The 12214-nt window shown below is 35.6% G+C and overlaps 1 protein-coding gene across 1 annotated transcript in view; it reads left to right on the top strand.

The window, feature by feature from the left end:
* The window catches only part of IQCH (IQ motif containing H), a 236794-nt gene that overhangs the window by 28828 nt on the left and 195752 nt on the right, over positions 1-12214 (top strand). Inside the window, exon 5 of the mRNA XM_043470878.1 lies at positions 4587-4703. Within this exon, the coding sequence (XP_043326813.1) occupies positions 4587-4703 (117 nt within the window). The remainder of the gene's footprint in view (positions 1-4586; positions 4704-12214) is intronic.

Below are 12214 nucleotides of genomic sequence, written 5' to 3' on the forward strand. Positions count from 1 at the left end.
CCCAATTGTCTTAAAACTATTTTTCTATTGTTTGTTTGAATCAGGATGTAAAAAATGTCTGCACATTGCATTTGTCTTTTTTTGGTTGTTGTTCATTTTATTTATTCATTTTTAAAACCTGAAGCATAGTTGTACAGTATAAGTTACAGGTGTACAATAAAATGATTCTCAATTTTTAAGGTTCTAGTTATTATAAAATATTGACTATATTCCCTATGTTGTACAATATCATGTGTTGCATTTGTATCTCATTTTATCTGTAACAGTTGGGTTCATGAAAAAAGTCACCATTGTAAGTCAACTATACTTCAGTTTTTAAAAGATCACTTATTTAATAAATCAGGTCATTTCTCAAATAGGTTCACTACCCGCTTGGTGGGGATTTGGCTGACTACAATCTCATGGTGTCATTTTACATGTTCCCCTGTCTCTAGTATTTCTTGTCAACTAGCAGTTCTATCTGGTCTTCCCTGGTGGCTCAGGTGGTAGAGAGTCCACCTGCAATGCGGGAGACCTGGGTTCGATCCCTGGGTTGGGAAGGTCCCCTGGAGGAGGGCCTGACAACCCACTCCAGTATTCTTGCCTGGAGAATCCCATGGACAGAGCAGCCTGGAGGGCTACAGCCCATGGGGTCACAAGGAGTCGGACACAGCTGAGCACAGCGCAGCAGCAGTTCCATCTAGAAGCTTGACTGGATGCAGGTAACATCTTTTTGGCGGCAATAGTTCACAGGTGGTACCGTGCACTTACTTTTACTGTTTATCAGGAGGCAGTTTCTTTTTTCTTTTAGTGATGTTAAGATTGATCTGCAAGTCTGTGTATTACCAGCTTGATCTAGTCTTAAATGAAGTTCCCCACAACCTTTCACCCAATGATATTAGCAAAAGCTGATATTTATCTAATTATTTCATTAGGGATTGCAAAGTGATGATTTTATAATTCTATCATTCCTTCTGCGCTTATTAGCTTCTCTGAAGAACTTTCCCTTAGCAACTCTTTGGTGAATCTGAAAAACAGATTTTTCAGGAAAAGCAGAATAAATACATGATTCTTTCTTTTATCTATCTACTTTCAGATTAATTGATCTATTTTATCAATTAGGTTTTTGGGAAGAGGGAAATATTAAGAACTATGGATTTTTATATATTTGAGGTGTTTCAGTGCATAAAGTATTACTTGTAGGATACTGAATATTACTTTATCATTTGTGAGATACTTAACACACATGAGTCACTTAAACTTCACAAACAACCCCATGACAGTAAGGTATTATTAATACTACCCAGTTTTACAAATGAAAAAATCTAGATCATATAGCTTGAAGTAGGACTTGGTGTCTGTTGTTCTTTTAATTAAATATGATATTGGTTGAAAGAATCAGACCATTAAAGGTGACTGGATTCTTTTTCTTTTGAGATTAAATAGCAGACACCTTTAACCAGTGGGACTATGGTACTAACCATTGTATACTTTAGAAGGCATTACTTGTGGCAAACACTGTTGAGAATAATGTTATGCTGATAATACTGTAACTTAGTAAATAGCTTGTCTCAACTTTGTTTGTGAAGCATTTCAATTTTGATTACTCTGTGTGGGATCTACTGCTCAGATGTATGTCATTTTATGGTCTGCTCATGTCTGGGGAGCTGGTATTATGTGCTGCCTAGTGTTTTTAATTCAGAACTTCTTCTGAAAGAAACCTTAGCCTCTTATGTTCAAGCCCTAGTTTTAATAGCATAAGCTATTTCCTTCTTATATCGCTTTGTGGGCATAGTAATAAAATAAATACCACAAAATCACTGATGAGATGAAAATTGAGCTCCCTGCTTCTGTGCAGCCATGTAGGTAAAACAGTAATTGGCTCTGATAATAACTTTTGTTCTTACAAACCGAAGTCTAAATGAGAGTCACATTTGATATATCTGCTTGTAATTACTATCAAAAGGAGAGAATACAAAGTTTAGATTGTTTAGTTACTCAAGATAGATTAAATAAATTGCTGTCTTTTCTCGAACAATTTAAGAAAATTTTCTTAAATTATTTCTGATATTTATCTTACTGTTGGCAAAAAATGATCATCTTCCAGAACATTGCTTTTATGCTTAATCGAATGATTAATTTTGTTTTTTAAAATCTATAATTGTTTTCCTTGAAAAATCTTATTACCGGGTCTGATAATTTATGCTCATAAATGTTTTCCTATACCTCTCTGTAGATTATAAGATAAATTTAGGTTATGAATGTATATGGCAGTGATTTTCAGTAAGACCATTTGACATTTTTATGTCATTTAAATGTAGACTCTTAATATTTTTTAAAAGGGGAATTAAATCATATGTGCTACATATGATTTTGATATATCCATGCTTTGGTGTCAAAAGGGTAAATAATAGAATATTAATATTTAAAGGGTCTTTCTATTGCTTTAGAAACTAATAAAGAATTGCTATTACAACCTGACATTTCTGTTGAATTTCTGCTTATATTTCAATTTCTTTCCAGAAATATTTGTGTCCAGTGCCATAGAAATGTAAAAATGGAAGGGAACAACTAGATTTTAATGCCAGTTTTAACAATGATTCTAAATTTGATCATTTTGTTTCTATACCAGTCCCATAGCCATGCAAAGTTGATGGAGCATAATAAAACTAAGAAACTGGCTATGGTCCACTGAGCCGATGATCCCAGAATTAAAAAGTTCTAACAAGCCTTAGACATGATAGATGAAGCTATTACCATCAATTGTATCCAGAATACACATTTAAAAAACACCCTAATTACAGAAACCACATCCAGTCAATATAATACATATTAGCAATTTCCCCATCCTTGCTAAGATGGAAATTATTCTGAAAGTTTAATTAAGAAGGAAAAAATTATGTTCAGGTATTAATTTCAATAAAAGAGGCACTCAGCTTTCATGCAAAAACCCCGGAGTAGTGCTGTACGTGTGGGTTACCCACAGAAGGAAAGCCATTTGTAATTAGGCACTACATTATTTTTGTCACCACATGGACTTTAAAGAGAGAGAAAAGCTGTGCCTTCTTTGTAACCTGTGTTCCTGCATGAGTTAAAGTGCACAATTGAGTGCAGTTACTTGGAGATTTTGTCTAAAAACTTTTTGAAAAAATAAAAGGAAGGTTTGGAGGCTGTATTAAGAAATAACTTACCTAGACAGCATGCATTCCAAAGGTGTTTTTGTAGTCTTCCCCTTCACTTTGACCTCAGGCACAGGCCATGTATGAATGCTTAGGATCAAAGAAATTACTGCAGCATGAGCTAATCTGTCTGGTTCCTATAACCCTTTTAACAATTGCATCGGATCACCCTCAGAACTAGCACTATATTGAAAGGAAATCAGTGTTTTTAATTGCTCACAACACCTCCTTTTTAAAAAAAAGTCACAAAGGCCACACATTGTATGATTTCATTTATAGGAAATATCCAGAATGGGCACATCAAAGAGAAAGAAAGCTGACTAGCAGTTGCCAGGCTGTGGGAGGAGGAGGGGATGAGCAGTGATTGTTAATGAGTATGAGGCTTCTAATTGGGGTAATGAAAATGTTCTGGAATTCAGGTGGGGTGATGGTAGCACAACATTGTGAATATGCTGAAGTTCAACTTCCAGAAGACTTCAGAAACTCTTGGTACTACCATATTCCATAAGTGTCAGTTTACCTGTTAGTATCAAGGCATAGGATGCTACCTTTTAAAAAAGGTAGAATGCCACCTTTTAGCATAGAATGCAAAACTTGGGAGGGAGGTGTTGGGGCTTGGTAACTCTATGGGAGACTGTTGGTCTAAGGCCACATTTTGCAAATAAAGAAACTGACTTCCAAAGAAGGAAAGTGACTTACCCAAGGTCACACGCAGACAGTCCAGGGTAGAGCAAGATTGGACCGCAGGTCTCCAGTCACCTGTCCAGTGCCCCTCTGCAACACCACTGTGCTGCCGACTCTGGTAGTTTTGATCTCAGCAGTAAGTCACTTGAATTATTTTGAATGAGCAACACATGGTCAAATGAGATGTGTGGGTTTTATTTTTTTCTAATGAAAGCATACATTTTCCCTATAAAATAGCCAAATCTCTATGAATGAGGAGATACATTTGTTGTGGTAAATTTACCAAGTCCTAACTGAGATTTACCTGTAAATGTCCCTTGAGAAAAGTGGCCACATTAACAGACCAAGGGAGCCCTCTACCTGCATAGTTGTAGCATAGATTTCATTGGCAAAATTCTTGACCTGGAAAGCTAAAACTAAATCAAGACCAGGTATTCTACCCTTTGTCCACCTTGGTTGGCTTCTAGCAGTATTTTGGAGAAAATGAATGGTGTCTGAGGATGGATTTTTATGAGTAACAGGGATATGGAGAGGAAAATCTGCAGAAAATTCCTTTTCTGTGAATAAAAGACAAATCAGTCACCTAAATAAAAGACATAAAGATATATATATATTTTTTTTTCCCAGTGAGAATTACATTAAAATAATTATTCTCAAAGAACTTTATACTCCTTTGAGGATATAAAATATTAGCAAGCAGTTTTGTTCATCCGGCATGAAACTTTCATTGTTTCTTTGTTTCAGCGAAAGACAGGGTTGAATATAAAAATCATGCAGGATCCTGAAAGCACCCACCACAGAGCTGCTGTCAATGCGACCTATGGAATCAGTTTGCCATACATTAACCAGAGAAAAGCAAGTGTAAGTAATGAGTGCTTTTAATGAGCTCTTATTTTTTAGAATTAAAATTCATTCATTGGTGCTATAAAACATAAGGTAGATTTTAAGAATTGGATCCTTTTGTCCTTAGAATTTTTTGGAGACGAAATGGAGTGGCATCCATTCCGTTTGTAATTAGAAATGATGAAGAAAGTGTAAACTTCTTTCTTTTTAAAAGATCTATGTATATAGATCACTCAAATTTTTCTATTTTATCTGATATCCCTAAATAAACTAGTACCATAATTTTAACTAGTACCAAAATTTAACAAGAGGAAGTAATTTAACAACAAAAAGAATACAGAGCTGTTAAATATTTTCTTTTGTGTACAGGCTTCTCCTAGAAAAAGAAAAAGAAAAAAAACCTGCAAGGCATGAGCTTCAATGGTGTATGCTCATATAATAGGCAAAATTTTGAGAATATTATTCTAAATCTGAAGAAAGTAGGGGTTGCTCCTTTATGTCAGCAAAATGGTGAGAAGGAAAAATAGTAACAAGGAGACTGTCATTAAGGAATCTCAGAGTCTGTGCCTATTTTTGCCATTGACTTGCTGCTGAGTGTCCCAAAGCAAGGATTGTACTCTTTCTATGTTTCAGGGTTTTCTTAGAAGAATCAAGAATAGTGCTCAATTTTAATTGGAAAAATTATTTTATTTGAGATCATTTCTAATATTGAAAATAATTACTAAAGTGATATCTATAATTTTTAAATACATTTTTTTAACCTTTGGCTTCTATCCAAAGCTCGTAAATGTATCCTTCAATGAAATCAAAACTAAAAAGCAAGATTAATTTTAGAATTAAATTGCAAAGCCATTTCTAACCAGCATAATAGTCTTTTAATCTTTCAAATTCCCTACGTAGACATTTTCAACTGCCTACTTCATTCATGTAACCCTGAAATATATTTTTAGTTTCTTTATATGTGCTTTATGTTATTCTAACAGGGTTGGTTTAAGAGCATTTTATCATAGAAATCCTTTTATAGCCTAAGAAATAACTAGAAAGTTAGATATTTTTATTCTTGCTGAAACTTTATTTAAAATGTCACTGTGAATAATGTGAAAGAGTTTTTATCTGCTTCCCGTGAGCCCAAAGCCCTTGAAATAAAAATATTATTTCTCTGGCTGTACAGACAGAAGCAGATTTCTCTTTTGTTGTTGTTGGTTTTCCCCATCAGTCTAGAATTAATATTGGCTTAGCTGGTGGAGCGCTGAGGCTTTGTAGCCCAAGGCAATTGCAGCATTTCATGCAAACTTTTTCTGATGAGTATTGAAGTTTAAAAAGGCATACCTCTAGATTTAGAGGGGATTAAACTTTGCTTTAATGAATGTGAACAAAAATTCTGACATAAATAGGGAATTCAAAACTATATCCAAAATTTCCCAAGTAGAATATGTGCCTTGGATATTGTACCCTTGTCCTTAGAACACAGAGGACTTGGGAAAGCACTTGGCCTTGTAAGACATATAGGTAATGTATACTCATTGATTGTATTTAAGATCCTTTTTTCCCCCTGTAAAACTTGACTCCATAAAAATCTACACCAGATCACTTTACAATGTAGGTACATTATGTCCATCTTGCTCAAACTATTGGCATTTCAATCAAAATAGTTGACCCTATTATTTTATGTTGATATATGTATAGACTATGGTACTAACTGAAAAACATATTTTCATTTTAGATTTGTAAAACAAGCATTGTGCCAAAAGTCCTATGAAAGAAATATTCCAGTGTTTGGCTTTAAACAATCATGTGGAATACTTGGGAATAAATACAGTTGTGATTTACCACTTATGAAAATGTTTTTGAAAGCACTTACGCAAACTGAAGCAATGTGTCTAGCATTATGATGTATAGTTAATTAGAAAAACAGCATCAGAGCTAATTGCTTTTTATAACCACTCTAAACACTCAAAGGGGATTATTATTTGGCTGCTGAGGGCCATGTGTTTCCTTACTTCTTAAGAAACTTGAACAGCTTGTCAAAAGCCTGTAAGTAATCTTAGATACTTTTGACAGAGCAAATTTGAATTTGTCGCTAATTTACATTACCAGTTCCCAGAAATCGGTGTTTTCTCCATTTTATGAAGAGGTATATACTTTCTGATAATCATAGGCTGATGAAAAGCTTTTAGTGCATTGAAAACACATATACTCTACATACATATATACCCGCCCCCACAAAACTGCCTTCAGATTTATATATCCTGTAACTCTGTTGTGTAAAAGCAATTCACAAAAAAAGCAGTAAAAGTGAAAGTCACTGATTTTTTTCAATATATTAAATTTACCAAATTAAAAACAAAAACCCTCTAACACATTCGTGAGTAGAGCCTTACAGGTTTGAATAGACAAGAAGAAATCTCTGATCCTGTTCATACTTACTCATTGACATTTAGTTCCAGTTAGACTTTATAATGCAACACATTAAAAGATCTACAGAAAATTTGACTTTGATTTATATTTTTTTAAATAAGGGTTTCTTAAAAGGCTTGAAACATGTATCTGTTACCATGAATTTTAAAAGAACGATTATGAATGCATAACAAAATAGCCAAACAAAACATTGCTTTGAATTGCTGCACAAATAACTCTGATTATAACTGTTATGACCTAGAAAAGAATCATAAAAACATTTTTCTTTTTGGCAACATATGAGTTGCTGTAGAATTATACCAGTTCTCTGGTCCCACTTTCCAAATAAATAAATATATAATGCAATGTAAACTTAGAATCTTTTATTTATTCATGAGGTTGAATTTAATACTATTATGATTTCTAGATTTTATGAGTCATATGTTATGCAGTGTTTTTCGCTAACTTAGTTGGGTAGCAACCACACTTCACAAATCATAGTTTCATTCTTTACTGTTTCACTTGGGGTGTGCATAGTAATCTCTCACTGAAAGTGCATTCATTTCTGAAGTGATAAAGTAATGGAAAGTGAGGCAATTGTGTTAATGTCAAATGATTAGAAGAAGCACCAGAAGTAAGGTGGGGGTAAGTAGGAGGGGTGGGGGCGGAAAGAAGGACTATTTCACAACATGATTGTGTTTTAAGCCCATGCATATGGCCACAATTACAGTCTCAACATAATTTGGCAACGGTAGCAGAATTAGATTTAAACAAATTGATGTTACACTGCAGTAATTCAGAATGAGCTTGTTGCATTTATAAACCATAACAAGAAGCAGAGTGAATTAATAAACCCTTCTTGTCACTAAAAATAAAAAAGGGAATAATTGCTGAGATGGAGTTAACTTAACAGATGACTATAGTCAGCATCCTTTCAGCCTAGATATGGGAAAGTGAAGGTCACCCCCATCTCAGATGACAAAGAGGGAACATTTTGTTGGTAAACAAATTAATCTTTTGAAAGGTCGCCATTTGTTTTAAGTTTTTATCCAGTTCTTGTCATCTGGAATCAGAGATTGACTGTCATTTCACTAGCAGGGGTGCAGTGGAAGCAGACAACGCTGCTTCTGTACATATCAGCATTCCTTGACAAAACCCGGTGCCTGATTGTGATGCTATGGGCTGCTGGTTTACAGCTGTCTCCGGACAAGAATGGAGGCCCACCCCTGAATTCCAATAAGATGGGCCTGCATATTCCGCCTGCTGTAAGCTGGCCCTCTGCCCACAAGTAAAATGTATTGTAGTTCAAGCCAGCAATTATCTCTTTTACTTCCTTCTGTGCTGCTTCTGTTCCTTTTTTCCAAAAACAGATGTGGGTTTTCACTCAAGTTCTGCATCTCTATTCTTTCCCACACCTGCCAGGGCAGAATTTTGACAGAGGTAGGGTGTGAGGGAGCCAACAGACAACAAGCAGACGGGATTTCTTTGAGAACAGTTTCAGAAGAAAATGTTGAATTTTCAGGAAATGTAGAGTCAGCATCTTGTCCCCCTCCCTTTTCCCAGGAGCATTTGGTAAATTAAATTAGTTGAACAAAAGGAAATAGCTTTAAAGACATTTAGAAATGCCACATCCTATTTATGACACACAGTCATTACCCAAGAACTGCGATGGCATGTTCAACGCCCCCCATTTCTGTCACTAAAGAGAGGTTCCTCTTCAGCTTGTCTTGAAAGAGTTTCCAAGAAAACAGTGACTTTTCATGTTCTTCTTGACTCGTAGCCTACTCCACCGACATGGTGGTGATAGAGTGGTGTATTGCCTTTGGAGGTTGAGGTGATTGAGAACGTTAGTTCTGCTTTGCTTTGGAGTGCTGACAAACCTGAAGAAAGTGATGTGGCAAATGCCACTGGCTCATGTCTGGTTCTCTCACAAAAGCCCATCTGGAGGTGGGGAGAGGATATTGGAGGCCATACCCTCATCCGGTAATGAGCATTCTCTAAGTTCTTGTCTACACTGTTATTTCTTGGATTTCTGGGCTGAGATCCTGCATGCATTCCCAGACCAACCCCACACCAAACTCCAACTGCTTTTTAGCTGGGAGCGTCACGTTTCTGGGTTAGACTGCCTACTGTGGACTCTTACTATTAATAGAAGGAGATCGTCACAGAATGGCCTCCATTTCCTTATGGGTAAAATGTCCATGATAAGAGAATCTCATAGGATTATACTGAGGTTTGGTGGTTTTTTTTTTTTTTTTGGCTGTGTTGGGCCTTAGTTATGACGTACAAGGTCTTTCCTTGTGGCATTTGGACTCCAGAGAGCACAGGCTCAGTAGTTGCACCACGGGCTCTCTAGTTGCCGCACAGCAAGTGGGATCTTGGTTCCCTGACCAGGGACCGAACCTATGTCCCCTGCATTAGAAGGCAGATTCTTAACTACTGGACTACTGAGGAAGTCCCAGGATTGTATTAAGATTTAAATGAAATAATTCAAAGCACTTAGTAAAGATCCTGGTACAAATGAGTGCTCTGAAAGTTGTAGTTATGACTGTTGGCAATCTTTACATTTTGTCTTATGCCATATTTTATACAGTCATTTAAAGCTGACATTACTGTAGGGGGACAAGGGGGTGAACCAAAGTATTACTGAGGTTCCTTCCAGAGATTCTGTTTAACATTTCACACGATGACGCCTTCTTTCCCATACCTCTATGGGGACAGTTGTCTGGTCCCTTTGTCTGTTTTTCACATCCTCCACTGCGCCAAGCAGTGTTTCGCACACAATAGGAGAGGATTAATTGGTCTCACCCATCCAGTCCCCACACTGAAGCTCTGTCCCTTCTTGCCAAATCTGGAAGTGAAGTAATGGTTTTGCTGACTCCTAGTAGGCACAGGGCATCCTCCCACTTAGCCATCTGATGAAGTTTATCTGGTGAAACCCCCTTATTCCTGGATTCTTGTAACAGCCTGACCACTGACGAACTGTTTCTAGGAGCCAGTCACTCTAGTTCAGTTATTCTTATTTTCCTAGTTTATAAATTGGGGACGCTAGATGGGAGGCAGTCTGGGGTGGGAAGAAGGACTTGGAGCTGAATGGATCAGAGTTGGGTCCTATTTGCCATTTTCCAGTTGTGTAACCCTAGGTAAGCAAATTAACATCTCTGATCCTCTGTTTCCTTCTTAGTAAAATCAGAATAATGGTGTCTACTAGGCACGGGTGTTATGGGGATAATATAGATAATTATAATTATAGATAATATATTAACATTGCTGGAACATAATAGGTGCTTAATAAGGTTCCTGTCTTTCTGGAAAATTAATGAATATTAAAAATCTCATACTTCTCCCTTTTTCACACCCTTGTGTCCAAAAAAGGATCTGATTTGGTTCTTTTCACGTTCCATTATAAATGAGTAATAGGGTTTAATGCCCTGGTTTTCAAACTGTTACAGAGAACTCCAGTGAGCTTCAGGGAGCCTGCAAGCATTTAATTCATATTTCATTTTCCTGATAAATATTTAAGCTATTTTGAAGCATAATAAAGAACAAAGCATACACATGTACATTAAACACCAAATTTTAATGCATTAGATACCATCAGTGGGTTAGTTTGTGCTATTTGGTTAATCCCATGAGCACATGGGCATAGATGCATGCATGTCGATGTATGTGCGTGCACACATTTGAATTTCTTTTAAGGGTGTTTTTTAAATTAGATATGGTTTTTCTGTGTACCAGTCATGTTTTGAAATGTAGATCCACTCATGTACACTCCTGTAATAATCATATGAGGTAAATAAGTGAAGATTAAATGAGCTAATACTTCTCAAGTTCTTAAAGCAGCTCCTAGCCCCAGGTAAGCACTCCATTAACTGGCATTAGTATTACATACAACACTTGTGTGCTCCCATCCACTAAAAGCCAGGCAAGCTCTCTGGTGCACATGTTTGGGACAAAATAATAGTGAACTGTACAATTACAATAATGCATATTGCATCATGATAATATAGTATCATAAATTGTTTCATTGCTCATTTTAAGTTTGAGTTGGGCCTTGCGTGATTCAAAGTGCGCTATACAATCTGAATTGGACATTGCAGGATTGCATGTTACTTTGTTTACATCTGCAGATAAAAAGTCAGCAATAAAACATCATCTTGAAATTTTGGACTCAGGTGCAAAACAAGATTAGATTGTTTTGAAACTGAATGAATATCTGAAAAAGAAGGGTGCTGAGATATCTGAAAATAAATTTAAATTGGACATGATGAACATCTTAAAATGGTCCATGGCACATTTGAAAAGTACTTTTGGTCATTCAGTTCTTCAATAATAACAGCCCTCATGAAGTATGCCAGACACTGTGTTAAGTGCTTTATGTACACTATCTTACTTAACTTTTACACCTAATAAAATAGATGCTCTTTTTGTAATCATTTACACATGAGGAAGCTGAGATTAAGATTAAGCTACTTGCCAACGGTTATGAAGTTAAGGAATTGAGGATTCAAATTATTTATTAATCTACTTGTCAAATATCCCCAAATTAAGTACTTACCAACTAATTTTTAATTACTAAGGAATATGAACCATTGTTAAATATCATTAGTGGTTCTACTTTGAAACAAAAAATTCCTACTAGTCTTTAAACTTCTGGATCATTTTAATTGAAGAAAATCCTGAGGTAATAAATGCCATAACAAATCATTAGCTAGAAATTACTTATCTATTTATGTCAGGATTTTCTCCATCTTGTGCAGGCAAAATAAAATACAGAAATAAGGTGTATGCTCTGATAAATGTAAGGCTGCACTATTATCCATAAACCTTGATGTCATAATTTGTCTTTATCAAAATAGCCTGTTTCCAATGTTGTAAATACATATATATTCTTATTTACATACAATACAACATATAACATTATACTAAATTTGTATAAAACTTGCATCTATTTACCTATCAGCATTATATTTAAAGTTAAATCTGAAAAATAGATTCTACTACTGAATATAAATTTGAAAATCTTTGGCATAGAGAATTACCTCTCCCAGGGGTTTTTGCTTTTCAACAAGAGTAAATCCTCTATTTAATTAAACCCAAGGAGTTAGACTCTATTAAGGGATTTCAAGCAT

This window comes from Cervus canadensis, chromosome 6 (genome assembly GCF_019320065.1).
Source record: "Cervus canadensis isolate Bull #8, Minnesota chromosome 6, ASM1932006v1, whole genome shotgun sequence".
In the NCBI taxonomy this organism is placed as follows: Eukaryota; Metazoa; Chordata; class Mammalia; order Artiodactyla; family Cervidae; genus Cervus; species Cervus canadensis.